The sequence below is a fragment of the Mytilus trossulus genome, chromosome 7 (genome assembly GCF_036588685.1).
Source record: "Mytilus trossulus isolate FHL-02 chromosome 7, PNRI_Mtr1.1.1.hap1, whole genome shotgun sequence".
NCBI lineage: Eukaryota > Metazoa > Mollusca > Bivalvia > Mytilida > Mytilidae > Mytilus > Mytilus trossulus.
This window is the reverse complement of record NC_086379.1, coordinates 31,860,697-31,876,852: the sequence shown is the minus strand read 5'-3', so window position 1 is coordinate 31,876,852 and position 16,156 is coordinate 31,860,697. Positions and strand designations below refer to the sequence as shown.

Below are 16,156 nucleotides of genomic sequence, written 5' to 3'. Positions count from 1 at the left end.
TAGCTAAATTAAATACAGAAATTATTATCAGTTTTAATCGAAATTAATTTATAGCATGCCTCATCTAACAGTTTTCATACTAACTTTATGTTTTCAATGCATGAATTAAATATCAATTGAATATACAGTATATTTAAGAAACAAATTATAACATCTTAGAAAGCAAAACTTTATCTTCGAATTTAACAGATTTCTTTTATAACGTTTCAAATGATGCTGACATCAACTTCCGTAGCAGCCGATGCTGAACATTTCATCCAGATGTAATGCCACTGCATGATCCTCTGTTAAAGAGACTTAAAGGTTAATGTTTTATATTTGTTTTCATTTGTTTTCCCATGTTAATAACCTAGACCAAGGGTTAGCAGTTAAATAGGTATTGACCATTTTATTGAACAGTTGAGCCAGCAACCTGGGTCACAGTGCCAGTGGGTGTGCAGATTGCAGTCAGTAGTCTAAATAATAAACGTATTTACACTTGGGTATAAAGTTGAATTTTGTCTTCCAATGAATTTAGAACTGTTCCAATTAACTTTATGACATCTAAGAACAATCTCTTTTTTATTGTGATGTCAAAGTTTACGTAATGCTAATGGCTAATGCCTATGGTTTACAAATATGCATACCAGTGTATATATGTCTATTATGACATCTTGAAAGGCTCATGTATTTTTCCGTTGACACCTTACTGCAGGTATCAGGTCGTTCCGGCCCCAAATCGATCCAGCCCCAAGTCATTCCGGCCCAAAGTCTATCCGGCCCAAGTAGATCTGGCCCACGTCGATCCTGCCCCAAGTCGATCCGGCCCCATTATAAAATATGAATAAACTATAGTCACTATATGGAGGATTTTTTACAAATTTAAACAGTATAGAACAAACGGAACTTGCAAAAAGTGTCGATGATGGATGACAACATGCAGGCAAGTGAAGTATTGGAGTACCAGTTAAAGAACTATTTTAAATGGATACGAAACTGAGTGTTACTGTAATTGTGTCACGTGAATTGTGTCTGTTTGTATAGCATATATTAACTCCAACAAAAAGGCAACATATTTTAAAATGTGAAGATATTTTCCATGTTGACTTTGAAGATATTTGAATGTCATGGCGATTTTTATTTTATTTACTTCTCACACAGAGTAGCTAAAATTTAACTCATCATGATGTCTCATGTCTTGTTTAACCAAATCATTAGTCTATAATTGGTTTGTTTATTCAACAATTGTCTGATGATTGTGCCACTTGTAATCACTTAATTCACCTATCGCCGCCCCGCCCATAATAATTTATCGACCAATGAAATCGCAGATGCGCGCGCGTATTTTTGTTGCTACAACAAGACTCAGACAAACAATGACGTCTGCCTGAAATTGTCTGAGTGTACATTTTGGTCAATTATGGTAAAGCGCTGTTGTTACGGTGTTTGTAACACCGACAGTCGGTACGAGGATCGTCTTCAGGACGGTGTACGTTTTTTGCCATTTCCGAAGAAGTCAAACAACTTAGAAAAATGTCTGAAATGGATAAAGGCCTGCGGAAGACCGCACTCACAGTTCAATGTTGAACGGATAACGAGAGCAACTTACATTTGTTCAAAGGTATACTGAAACAAATCAAATACTTTAAATTGAAAGGATTCAACAGTATTCTTGTTTTAAATATAACCATTGATCAAAAATTGATGTCTTAGACCCCAAAACACAGCCTGTGACAGTCCATACCCCCCCCCTTTTTTGTGTGCCTAAAGTCATAACATAAGTCATGCACAAACACGACCGACACATTAACTTTACACGAATATACATAAAAATAAATAAATTGTCAAGAGATTGGTTTCAAATATGTAAATGTAAGCATTTATTATACAGTAACAAAGTCCTTCCAACTGTCCAATGTATTTTCCAACCATGTTTTAGTTATCATCTTTGTATCTTCCTCCACTGTTTGGATAACTTTTGTGTACACTACAAATATTTAATTATGCCTTGCATACACAAGAGAGGGTAAGTCAATTAACAAAAGGAATTACTTGATTCATGAATTTTTGAAAGCTATCTCTTTGCATAGAAGTATGTTCCTTTAGGATAAGGGGAACTGCCCTCACTTCTAGGTATACTTTCTTTCTTTTGCCCAAACTTTTGGTCTTTGTCTCGTAATATATTGAAAACCCTTTTTCTAGGAGCCGTGCTGGCGAAATTTTTCAGATATTTGGACTTAGTTTTTTTTCTGGTGGGACAATTGGATTATTTAAGCTGGAAAGAAGTGTTCTTCGTCCTGGGGGTAGAATATTATGCATATATTTCCTGTGTTTGAGGGAGATATAAAGATTTGTTAACCCCAAAAAAATCATATTTCACGAGGGCATATGACTTTTCGAGGGTGAATTAATCTTCATATCTCCTACAGTCGAGGGAAATGAATGTTTTATTTGACTGCCATTACTTTTTTTACTTTATATATACACAGTTGTTTTCTTATCTGTTTTGCTTTAAAACCACATACACAATGATAATCAGTACTCTAAAGTGCACTATTTATTTACTCTTTTCTATTTGTTTTTTTTTTAAACAAAATTAATATGTTATCTTTAAAACAAACATGATCAAAATATATTTCTATTATTGAAACATTTGCCATGGCAAACATCGCACAAGGCAATCCCAACGTTCAGTGCAGTAATAATTAGGCCATAGAAATGAAAGATATTTGTGAAATACACATTGTGATGAACAACCAATTGTCTAATTGGCACTTGAAGCAGTTTGACCCAAGGTTCCATGTTGAAGGATTTACTATTACCTTTAACTGTTTATGTTATATACTTTTGGTCCTTGGTGGAGATTTTTCATTGATAATGAAAGAAAAATGTGTAAAAAGACTGAACTGCATTTATGATCTGATAGAGTTCATTACAAGTTTAAATCATTAACGATTAAAAAATGTCTCATACATGTATTTTTGTATAAGTCTTTTTTTATACTGACTCATCCTACTGAATTGGCAACAGGTTATGGTAACTTTGTTATCAGAAAGACATAAAACCCTGTAAAAATTACATGTGTCAGATAGACCCTCACTAGAACGCACATATTCTAGGTACACACACATTTTATGATGTTGATTAATTGATTTAAAACAAATCTAAGCTGCTGTTTCATAATTTAACTGATAATCCTTCCAGTAAATACAGTGTACAATTTTTTAGGTTCTCTATTTCAGCATTTTGTCAACAAAAATGGGCCAACAGAAGAATATCCCGACCCGATACCATTTGATGGACGAACTCCAAAACCAGCAAGAAAAGTCCTCACCAAAAGAGTGATTGAAACCCCAAAAGCTGCACCAAACAGACAAGTGAAAAGAAAATTGATCTACAGGTAGATGCAAATTTTATGAAAATATGTCCCTTATAAATATAATAATTGGTCATAAATATGTAACCCATAAAAACCTTTTTTTTTTCTCCCGTCATTCATTTTTATCAATACTGAACTATACAGTGACTTTATCCATAAACCAAAATATAAAGCATTACAGGTTATGATTGTTTTTAAAAGGTGACATACATCTGGACTACATGTAACATCCATTTGTTTCCTTGTTTTCTTGCTTAATATTTGTCATTTCGGGGCCTTTTACAGCTGATTATGTGGTATGAACTTTGCTTGTTGTTGATGGCTATACAGTGACCTACAGTCGTTAATTTTCTGTGTCATTTGGTTTCATGTACAGAGTTGTCTCATTGGAAATCAAACAAGATATTCCTATTTTATATCTTAAGTCTGGACATGTCAATATTTCAAGAAACTATTAACAGTAATTAACAACAAACCCTAATTTATTTTAAATTAGAGCAGAAGTAAAAAGCAAATGCAGAAATATATGACACACTAGCTTTGTTTAAGAAATTACTGTAAATAAAATAATATACAGGTACCTTTATCAATATTCATTATTTTTTTATGAAATGGCCCTCTCCTATTTCAAAGGTCTTTTACATATATCTTTCTTTTTTAATTAGAAATCGCTTAAAATAATTTCACAAATTCGAGTTGTCTCCCTTTGACTAACTGTTTCTTGTTATTTCAGTGAAACATCAGAAATTCAAACAACAGAAATAACACCAGATTCCAACAAAGAAAATATATCACCAGATTTTAACAAAGAAAACACTGTTGCTATACAAACAGAAGGAGGATGTAAGTTGAAATGTGTGCCTAAGACTGATATTTGTACAGCAGAGGATGACAATGATTACAAAAACAGTCCTTTTCAGGACTACTAAACTTTCTCAAAAAGATGTTTTCATTTGTTGATGGTTCAATTTTTTGGTACACAAATGATAAATGACATAACACAAAGTTTGTGATCAGTACTGTTTATTAATACAGTTGTTAGTATGCAAGGTGATTCAATAACATAAAATTGTGAGTTGAAATGGGGTATGCGTCAGAAAGACCACAATCCAACCAAGAAGCAGAAAACAGCATGTACAACAAACAAACACATTTTAATTTTGTTAAAAAAATCAATCTTGTTATAAAATAAGTGCTCTTTTATTGTTGACCTTGTATTAAACTTTGAAATAGTAGATTTTTTTTTTTTAAAGTTTTCTCTAAATTTATTTATTGATATATATCACTTTCAGAATTTAATTACTTTTAAGGTGGAACCTAACACTATTACTAAAATTAATTTGGCTCGTTTAATTTTCACAAAATTTTGACAAAGTATTAACTTTGATCATCAATTGACAAAAATATAAAAATTTCTAAAAATTTGAACCAACCGTACCATTTTACCAGAAATTTACACTGCTTACATAGCAGTTTGACAGACAGTAATTTTGATCATTGAGAAGCTTAATGTTTCCTTAACAATGCAAGTTAATTAAAACGTTTAGCTGATTTTACAGAGTTTTCTCCCTGCAGTGTTAGGTATGCTGAAAATCTTGATAAAGTAATAATCGTACAAATTAAAAAGAATGTTCGACATGAAGTCAGCAAGAAGAGGGATTCTTAAAAAATGTCCAAGGCTTAAAAATAAGAAGGGGTTCTTTGACAAACCATTTATATGTACTATACATGTATATACCAAAATGACACCAATTTAGGTGTCACCCAACACCTAGACTTAAATTAATTTGGCTCGTTTAATTTTCATAAATTTGTTTACAAAATATTTATTTTGATCCTTTGAAAAAAATATAAAAATTTCAAAAAACTTGAACCAATCTCTTGAGAAAAAAATTGTAAGAGATATAGTAGTTTGACAAACACTATTTCTGATAATTAAAAAGCTTTATATTTCATTAACAATGCAAGGTGATTAAAACAGATTTAATCCCCTGAACTTAAATAAGTGTTAGGTACAACTTTAACTTCCAATATAATAATTAAAAATTATGCTTTTAACATCCTGCAAACAGTTTTTTTTCCTTGTCAAATTTTCGAACTTCTTGCGTTTCCCCTAGCTAAGACATAGGGTTAAATATTTTGCCCCATCACACACTTTTCTTTTTATAGAAATATTTAAATGATCATTTACAAAATATAAGCAAACTGAAGATTTCTTTTCTTACAATTTGTGACCCAAATAATACAAAAGCCAAATATATAAGGTTAAAGTCTGAGAAATCCTTTCCCTGCCATTTCCTTAACATCAAATATCTTGATAAGGAGTTCTTTGCATTAAACCTATAAAATTTTCCAATTATATATTTATTCCTAAAGTAATGCTTTTCTGATTCATTTTATCATTTATATAAGTTGTACATTTTTTTTATTTCACCTAAAACATTGTAATATATAAATAAGAATGTGATATGAATGCCAATGACACAACTAGTATTCTTATAAATGATTTTTTTTTGTCAAACATGAAATGAATTAACCTGCAAGAAACTTCTTACACACTGAATAAAATTATAAATGTACATGATCAAAATAAAAGTCTGCAAGCTTATTAAGAATGTTTTGCATTACAGCTTTGTCTGGATAAATTCTTTCAATATGGATGTCCTTCTTTGTATAGACTACAAAATCACAAAACTGAGAACCTGTTACAAGTAATTGACCTTGTACCTGAATAAAATAATCATGACTGATTTTTAATTTCGGTCCATTTTCAGACAACTCTAAACAAAAGTCTGCACCCTGCATTGCGTCAGTGATTAGGTTATCTCTTTGGCTAAATGGACATTTAATTTCCATAATTCCAGTTACACCATTGTCACATATTTTGGCATCTGGAGTAGCACCAATAAAAGGGTACCTCGGGTTAACTACAAACCCACAATCATGAACATGATGGCCAGAAGTTTGAACATATGAGTTTCTAGCTTTTATTTCATTGTTTCTTCCATATGATGTTGCTTTACTAGTGAAAGGCTTTGGCTTCATTATGGAAAGAATGAACTTGTCATTAATTGCAGCTTTTCTTTTGACAATTCTATGAAAGTTTGATGCTGTTATTCTCTTTTCTCTTTCCTTGAACCACTTTTCACATTGAGCTTGTTCTCTGGTCTGTTCTTCTATAATGTTTACTTCATCATTTGAAATGGTGTCTATCAAAGTGTTGTATTTTTCTGATAAAACAGATTGACCATTTTCTTTCGGAAAAACTAAATCTCCACAAACAGTTTCCACTGGAACTATCTCTCTCTGTGAATAAAAGTCTGCCTAAAAAGAAAGGGGATTGTTAAAATTTTAATATTTAAGGAAATAACTGAAATTATTTTTCTGTTTATGGAGAAATAAATAAATTTGGTGTTTTTACTGTCTTCTGATTGGTTAAAATTATTAGTTTTATTTTCAATGTTATCAATTTTGATGGCGACACGCCCACTCTGACGTTGTGTATTCATACGCCAACATGTGTGTACGTTGTTATTTTTAGTATAAATAATATTAAAAGGTCTTTGAGCCTTATTTTTGATAGAAATTTATTTATAATGAATGGCAATAATTTATTTTGATTTTATTGAACCATAAAACTATTTTTTGACTCTTCACATTTTACATAATCCGCTTCGCGGATTATTCAATGTGAAGAGTCAAAAATTAGTTTTATGGTTCAATAAATTCAAAATAGATAATAGCCATTCATAAAATAACATAAAAAATGGTGCACACTGGTTTTTGTCTAGCCTTATGATCATAAGATAGTATCCAGAAGTAAATTTAAAAAAAATAAAGTTCCATTTTTTTCCGTATTTTACTTATAAATGGACTTAGTTTTTTCTGCAGGGAAACATTACATTCACTCTGTGTATTCGAATTTTAATAACATTCTTAAACTATACTTGATTTGTACAAAACTTGGACAGAAGCTTGTTTATGATCATAAAATAGTATCCAGAAGTAAATTTTGTAAAAAAATAAATCCATTTTTTCTGTATTCTACTCTTACATGGACTTAGTTTTTCTGCGGGGAAACATGACATTCACTCTGGTTAAAGTTTTTAAAAAATTAATAACTTTCTTAAACTATCCTTGGTTTGTACCAAACTTGGACAGAAGCTTCTTACAATCATAAGATAGTATCAAGAGGAATATTTTCATTGATTTTTTGCCTCATTTTTGTTGAGCCTGAGATTAATAGTAAAAATAGGCGAAACACTGGGTTCTGCGGAACCCTTACAATTTTTTTTTATTTTTAAGTCTGCACCACAATATTTAATGTTATTACTAATTGACAGATAAAATATATCAGTTTTTTCTCATAATTTAATTCTAAATTCTCTTTTATACTGGAGTAAACCATGAAATAAAGTTGACGACATCAGGCTCACATCAATAAATTTTGTCTATGAACTGATAGACAAAACAACATCATCAAATCAATTTTTTTCTGATCTGTTTGAAACTAAAAAAAATCAGATTCCAACTTTTTTTTCTTTTACAAACATATATTTAAAAGTCACAAGAATCTAATGATATTTTTTATATTTCAGGGGCTGACCCAATTGATATTCTGTCTCTAACAGTGCAAAAGGAGATTTTGGAGAGAGACCTTGCAAGAAAAATATTGGATAATGAAAAGCTAACATTGAATAATGCATCCAGGAAATCCCAGAAAATATTTCAAGTTCAACAGAGGGAAAGGTCAATTTTTTCAGCTGAAAACTTTACTAAAGATGACAAAATGTTGAGATACTACAGTGGCTTTAACAATACTGAATTTAATGCAGTTTTTAAGTTTTTAGTGCCAGATTCATCAAATTATCCCTTAAAAATGTCAAAGAATATGAAGATAAAGATAAAAATCAAGGACCAGTTTTTTTTTACATTATGTAAATTGAGAAATAATTTGGACTTTACAGATTTGGGATACAGATTTCAAATATCTACACAAGACTGTAGTTCACTTTTTTGTGACTGGATAAATTTCATGTACTTAAGGTTTGGAGCAGTATGTACTTGGCCGCCACGTGACATGATTATTAAAAATATGCCTGAAAATTATAAAAGGGATTTTCCTAATACTTTGGCAATAATTGATGGTACAGAAATCAAAATACAGAAGCCTTCTTCTCTGCATGCACAGTCACAGTCATATTCAAATTACAAGTCTACAAACACTTTAAAAGCTTTGGTAGCAGTTGATCCTAGAGGGTCACTTTTATTTACTTCATGTTTATTTTCTGGTGCTATATCAGACAAAGATATATTTGAACAATCAGGATTAAAGAAGATGTTACAAAACTTAGTACAACATGGTCATATCAAGGAAGGTGATGGTATTATGGCAGACAAGGGTTTTAATATTCATAAAGAAGTTGAAGATTGCAAACTAAAGTTAAACATCCCACCTTTTGCTAATGCTGGATTACAAATGACTCAAGCAGATGCACTTTTAACAAAGAAGATTGCTGCACATCGCGTACATGTTGAGCGTACTATAGGTTCTGTGAAGAAGTTTAAAATAGTTGGACAAAAAGTACCTTTATCTTTGTTTGGACGTGTTAACCAGATTTGGAATGTATGTTGTTTTTTAACAACTTTTCAAAAACCAATTATTCGTCGAAAATAATTACATGTATTTTAGTACAATGAACATGTGTCTGTTTTTTGTTCATATTTTCAATTAAGGGCATACAATACAGTTTTGGTCATATATTTACAAGTTGATGAAAATATGCATCTAGGCTATTGTTTACCTGATTATAAAATCAAATATGTTATAAAAAATATACCTTCATGTGGTACTTTTTGAGTAAAATGAGGTAGAAATATTGTATACTCAAAATACAGAATTCAAGCCGTATTTTCTTTTTCAAAAGAAAGACAAAACTTTAACATTTTTGTTTTATAAGATAAACCCAAATTGTTTTTTGTTAAATTATCGATAATTTCTGTATTTATAAGTATCCTAAAAAATTATGCAATTTTTATTCAGAAATAACTCATATTTATCAAATGTTAATGAATTGAGAAAGAAAAACATCATTTTTTGCTGTATGTTTGTCAAAATTAAAAAAAATCCACTTTTTACAGTTTTATAAATTTTGGGTCACACTCCTTGCAAAATGGAACAAATCGCCGTTTAAAAAAAAAGGGGTCCATGAACTTGTTTTTAAGATAAATCAGTTTGAATGATAAAAATCAGTTTTTCCAGACAAGTCATAGTTTGACGTCGCAAAAATAACAATTTACATTAACAACCTTATTACCTCCCCTGTAACTGTATCGTATGCCCTTATCTAAGAATTTAGCTAATTCATTTATTTTAAATTCAGAACATAAGGATTTCATGTTCAGGATCAGGACCCCTCCTGTCCTCCCTCATTAATTAGCATATTGCATTAAACATTTAAGTATAGTATGCACTAGTTCAACCAATAACTTGAAACAAAAGACATGTACAGCTTACAAGTATTTAATACTCAGTCACAGTGGCGGATCCAGAGGGGGGTTTCTGGGGTCAGTTAGATTCAGCATATCAAAGAACCCCAGAACTTAATTTTTGTTGAAGATTAGTTTTCGACCCCAAGAATTCTATTTTTTTTTTAAATCACACCAAGTTTACTTTTGGACCCTTTGGACATTAATGTAAACCAATATGAAAATTGGACCCAAAATTAGAAATCTAAATACACAGTTAGATTTAGCATATAAAAGAATCCCAAGTATTCAATTTTTGAAGAAATCAAACTAAGTTTAATTTTGGACCCTTTGGACCTTAATGTAGGCCAATTTGATAACAGTACCTAAATTAAACTTTTAGATACACAGTTAGATTCAGTATAATAAAAAATCCCTGGAATTCAATTTTTGATAAAATTGAACTAAGTTTAATTTTGGACCCTTTGGGCCGTAATGTAGACCAATTCATCAATATGGTACTTATATTTAACCTTTAGGTACACAGTCAGACTCAGCATATTAAAGAACCCAAATAATAAAATTCTTAATAAAATCGAACAAGTTTATATACAAATTATTAGAAAAGTATTGTTTATAATTTGAATTTAACTTACTTGAGTACTTAATGCACTTCCAAGTGGAAAGGGTCCATAACTTGTGTCCTGCATGACTGGTGTGTTGTGTGCTAGATAGCTGATGGGATAACCTTTTAAGCTGTTCAGATATGAAATGTCTGATTCTTTTACTTGGATCTTCCTGCAATCATAGACATTATTTTATAAATATTACTTATTGTACTTCGAACAAATCATTAAAGACATTGTTAATTAGACTTACATGTACATTTAGGAGCACATCTATGGCATTTAGAGGAGCAGTATTAAACCTACTAAATAATAATATGATTAGACTTAAGAGAATGTAATCAAGTTACACTGTATTTTTTTTGTTGAAAATGCAACATATATATATATGACCTGAAAGACAATGATATCACAAACTGTAAAGTGCCATTACAGCTTTTCTATAAAAGCCTGCAAAGCAAACCTTTGAATATTTATTAATACCTTATAATTGTAAATTTCTTAATACACAGAAACAATATGCAGAACAAGGTAAATAAGCTATGTTCAGTATGAGAAGAACTGCATCATCATTATGTTTAAATGTATTTACAATGCTTAGTCTTTTTGATACTCATGTTAGTAGCATATTAATGTATGGGTGTGAAATATGATTATTATCAGGTGAAAACACAAAACAGCTTTGTAACTTGGGAAAGTATATACATTTCTCTCTTAAATTAAGAAACAGTAAATTGTAATAAAAGATATTTTGTATTGATGAAACTTCTGATGTCACCTATTGTTTATTGTGCATATTGTTTGAAATATGCCATATGTATACACTGTACATGTACTTGATTATACTGATGAGCTGTAAGGCTCAAAGTAAATAAAGAATTTGATTAACTGGCTAGCTTCGTTTGTTTGAATTTGATTAGACAATAAACACACACTTCATTTTAAGGTGAAGTTCCACATTGTATGTCAATTAATTTAGCACAGCTGCAAAATCTTTTTTCCCCTGGTGGTCCTTGAGGAAAATGTGCTGGTCCTCACTATTAACTCTATTGAAAGATACTAAAATTGTGTCATTACTTTGCAAAATTTTGGTAGTAAAATCCTGAGGCTATTTCATGGCGGCAAATTTTATTGTTGGAGGAAGCCGGAGTGACCAGAGAAAAGCACAAACCTTCAATAGGAATACTGACAATCATAGTCAATTTGATTTGAGTCATGTGCACCGGTATGAGCGGGTTTCAAACTCACAACCTCAGTGTTGACTGGCTAGTGATTACAGGAGTTACTATTTAAACAACTCAGCCACTGATGCCCCTTTTGTGATAATGAGCATTGTGTATAAGTTGTACATAATATTTGGTTGATGCTAACTTAAGTAAGAGAATGGAAACGATAAAAGAGCGTGGACAAAGGTACACTTAATTCCCCCTTTGCATAGTGGGTAGTCATTAAAACAATATGTACACTTCACACTACATGTACATTTCTTATTACTTTGGTCTTACCTATTGTCAATCAATGAATTTTTCAATGGCTTTCTTTTTCTGTCCATCTTTGGTTTGACAATAATCATGCTTGGAGCAGGAACAGCTTTAATCTCTTTCCCACGTGGCTTTCCCCATTGCTGTGGTAAACTAGTGCAGCATAATTCTGCAGGTGGCTCTGTAAGACCCATCATTTGCCATTGAACTAATCCTTGTATTAAGCCCACAATATGGGAACAGCATCCACTCAGACTGTAATAAAATACAGAAACATGAAATGTGTTATTTTCATGCCAAATATATAAATACATGAACAAGTATAACATGTACAAGGGGCAAGGTTGACAAAAAATAGGTCAATACTAGTATTTACCATACCAGTGGTAAATACCAGGAAATATCGGTGAGTACTGTTTGCAGATTTAAATTTTTTGTGGTCGATTCTATAAAAACCACTCTCTACCTGGTCAATAATTGTCAATGTCAGTAATAAAATAATGAAAGTGTTCAAGTCATTTAATGCATTTATTTTAAATTCATAATTATAAACATTGATTTAAATTGATACATTAGTACATAATACTAAAGTAAAAGATAGTAACTGTTTCGTCCCTGCCAAGGGTACTCATCAGGTGGCTTTTTAAAGGCTACCACTACAGTTTTCTTTTTCTTTATTTTTTTTCTCTTTTATACTTTTTTTCTTATTATATTCTCTTTTTTCTGATTCAAATATTTGTATACCAATATATAATGTATTTAAGGGGGATATATATACATGTATACATATAACATAATTTAGTGGATGATCTTGGTTAAGCATGAAATTTGATTGTTTACCTTTACAAGGGTATAAGGGTCCACATGCATGTACCCTCAACAGTCCCCACCCCCAAACAAAAAATAAAGGTTCCAAAATTTGAAATCTGGGCACCAAAACATAATTAATCTAATAAATTTTTATAAATCTGTTCGAACCTTTCCAAAGGGGATCAAAAGATACATGCACATAACTGTTACAGGAAGTATATCATGTACATGTATATTGAGCCTACATCATTATAATATACATGTACATGTGAAGATCTTGAACAAAATAAATATATTATATTTCTTAGTGCATATTCTCGTCTGTGTATTTCCTAATACTCTCCCTAGTTTGTAAGCTCAAAAATAGCCTACATTGCACATGTACCTACCCTAAAGTTTATTTTTTATTTTTCAAGAGGCATTTCACACTGTTAAAGTCAAAATGTCTCTCCAATAAATACGATGGACTCAATGTTAAACCAAAAAACATGGGGGGGGTGGGGGGGGGGGGGGTTAATCCTTCCCTGCCCTATATTTTCAAAAGAAGTAACAGGAAACATGCATATACACATGTAACTTGGTTTTGGCCTCTCAGGATAAATTAATACAGAAAAGGGGAGCTTTATAATAATTGAAAAGATATAAATATAGCCACACACCCAACACTACCCCTAAAAAATAAATGGTATTTCCCTTACAATAGACAAAACCATTGCCATACATACATATGCAATGTTTTTGTATGGCACTGTATAAAAATCACAAAGAAGTGGGACAGTTCCCCTTATCCTAAAGGAACATACTTCTTTTGTGGAAAAAAGAGACTTGACAGAATATTTTTGTAATGTCAAATATACAACTAACAACGGAACCGCTGTACCCTTGCTGTCAATCCAGGGGTGCGTCTATATTGGCGAAATCTCCAAGTACATAGTTACAGACAGAAGATGTGGCCATAGCCATGTAGTAAAAAAGGGGGGCGTTACGTTTTAAGGTTGAGAGGATTACATGGATTATGATTACAGCTGAATCGACATGCAGATAAAATTAATGATTGAAAAATAAACGTACCCTGCAGTGCATGAACAGTTGGAAAGTTCTATCTGTCCTCCATTAACATCGATCTCAACACTGTGTGGGATCTCGTTCTTTCGTTGACTTCTATGACATTTTGCGGAGATGTTTACTGTCTGCTCAACGACTTGTTTCAACATTTTCACATTATGAATGTATCCCTCGCTGAAATATTTGAAACCAGTCTGCTTGCATTTCAAAGAAATTTCACAATTAAGATACCCCAACTGGAAATTGTTTGGCAGATCAGACAAACTTGCCGCACGATAAGGCTTGGCGGTCGCCATCTTTTTCGCTTTGTTTGTCTGAGTCTCCGTGACAATAGCTAATTAGCATAAATGGGCGGAGCATAACCCAATATGGGCGATAGGTGAATTCAATCAAATCCTGATTAATTAAAGTTACGTAAGCAACAAGATCTTTATAGTTTGATCTTTTGTTTGGCGTATATAATTATAAGTAATTGTATTCTTAGGAATCAGCTTGTTCTGTTGTGTAAGTTAACTATTTGTTATTCCACAATATGAAAGATTTGTTAGGATCACAGTCAATTGAAAGAAAATGCTAATTACTGCTGATTAATGTTGATGTCTGAATTCTTTTATATACATTTTAATATAATTTTACCCAATAATCTTGAATTAATAGTTGTCAAGTTTATACTCGTCTAAAGAAAATATTTTTCAAATGCATTTTTTTATTTTTTTAACCGTACACCTTTAACATAATAATTAAAATCATAAACATTTATGAATTACAATCAATATATATATATATATGTCTCTTTTTTAAATTCCTTATGAATACATTTTTTATTGAGGCCGGATCAATTTACATATGGGCTGGATCGACGTGGGGCCAGATCGACCTGAAAGCCTTACTGCATATGTAATTATAAGTACGGCCTTAAACACAGAGCTTTTGGCTTTGCTCATTGTTGAAGGCTACAGGGTAACTTGACGTTGTTAATTTCTGGGCCAATTTCTTCGGTTGGGAACAAACCCCCGTGTATTGTGATTATACCTGTATAGAGGGATAATCCTTCTTTAGAGGGATAAAATTATCCCTCTATAGACTATAGAGGGGTATTTTTGTTTACACTGGATTGAAAGCAAATTAGGGCAGAATGGCATTTTCTAGTTATATTGGCTATAATCTCTAGCAATATATGCATCAACATATGCACTTTACTAAATATTGGGATGACCAGTTTTCTGCTAAAGTGACAAAACTTGCAATCTATTGTATACCTATCTGAACACCTGATCAACAACAAAAGCAACGAAAAGGAATACATGTAGTTGACCTTTAAATTTCATGTTAAATCTAACAATAGAAATTCTGTTCAGTGAGGCATAAGTGAGTGGAACTTACCTGATCATCACAGCTTTCTATCATGGTGAACAAAAGATTGTATTTAGTCAGAAAAGCAGCAAACTTGGCATGTGTATATTAAATTAAGTACATCTATGGGTCATGGTTGTGCATCAACTGTTGCAGGTTACTGCCATAATAATAGAAAATGCCAACCTGTTTCTGTCTTGTTTGTTCTCTTGTGGAGAGTTGTCTCATTGGCAATCATATAACATCTGCTTTTTTTAAAATAAAGAATTGGTAGCAGTTCCTGTCACTAGATATGTTTGCATCATATGACCAGGAACATATATATTGACGGGGCTTGACACTACCTGATTGTAGTCGATTTTATTGTCGTGCCATTGTAAAAATAAAGATACAATAAGGAAACAGACATGTGTTTAAAACAGACTCACTATTATTCTCAAGATTTCTGATGATATCTATAAAATGTCATTCAAACTAGTTGTATAGTGATGCTAGTGTATCAAACTTGTATTCTGTCACTTCATATTTGTTAAAATCGCAAGCAGTTTATCACAGAACAGGGTATTAAATAATTCTAGAATTATTTAATACCCTGTTACAGAACTGTGCAGATATTGCAAACAAGGTCAAAAAAATGGTGGCCATTGCCGCGATGATTTACAAATTCCCAAACAATTATAAAACATTTCACATAAAATAAATCAAACTTATTTTAGTATTTTTATATGGCAAAATATATATTTTCTAAATGATTAAACTTGTATTTATTTACGATTATAGAGTTATGTGGTTTATATAATGAGCAGTTCCAATAGTTTTTCAGTTAGACGCTACCAAAATCCATAAATCTCGGGAAGTCACGGGGTCATGGCTCATGGGGCAAAAACATGAAAAAGTTGATTTAAAAGACAGTGGACAAAAATGTCTTTTTTATTTCATGGGAAAATCAATTTTACGGCACTGGCGGACATGGCTAAGATTACCAACATAAAATA

The 16,156-nt window shown here is 31.6% G+C and overlaps 3 protein-coding genes across 4 annotated transcripts in view; 2 read left to right on the top strand and 1 right to left on the bottom strand.

Moving 5' to 3' along the window:
• The first annotated feature begins 203 nt into the window (after positions 1-203).
• The window catches only part of LOC134724942 (uncharacterized), a 52,381-nt gene continuing 36,428 nt past the window's right edge, over positions 204-16,156 (top strand). The window contains exon 1 of the mRNA XM_063588330.1: positions 204-303. Coding sequence (XP_063444400.1) covers positions 267-303 — 37 coding nt within the window. The 5' untranslated portion in view covers positions 204-266. The remainder of the gene's footprint in view (positions 304-16,156) is intronic.
• LOC134724939 (uncharacterized) lies at positions 1,317-9,984 on the top strand. Its single transcript, XM_063588327.1, has 4 exons — positions 1,317-1,600; positions 3,222-3,379; positions 4,092-4,201; positions 7,957-9,984. Exons 1-4 carry the CDS (start codon positions 1,400-1,402, stop codon positions 9,033-9,035), a joined length of 1,548 nt encoding a protein of 515 aa, XP_063444397.1. The 5' UTR covers positions 1,317-1,399; the 3' UTR covers positions 9,036-9,984.
• On the bottom strand, positions 5,342-14,154 carry LOC134724940 (uncharacterized). Of its 2 annotated transcripts, XM_063588328.1 has the most exons (4): positions 13,815-14,150; positions 11,958-12,188; positions 10,483-10,624; positions 5,342-6,682 (listed from the first exon to the last, which is right to left on the bottom strand). In XM_063588328.1, exons 1-4 carry the CDS (start codon positions 14,102-14,104, stop codon positions 5,927-5,929), a joined length of 1,419 nt encoding a protein of 472 aa, XP_063444398.1. In that variant the 5' UTR covers positions 14,105-14,150; the 3' UTR covers positions 5,342-5,926. The 2 variants fall into 2 exon arrangements, with proteins under 2 accessions (XP_063444398.1, XP_063444399.1); XM_063588329.1 differs by lacking the exon at positions 11,958-12,188 and having other exon boundaries at positions 13,815-14,154.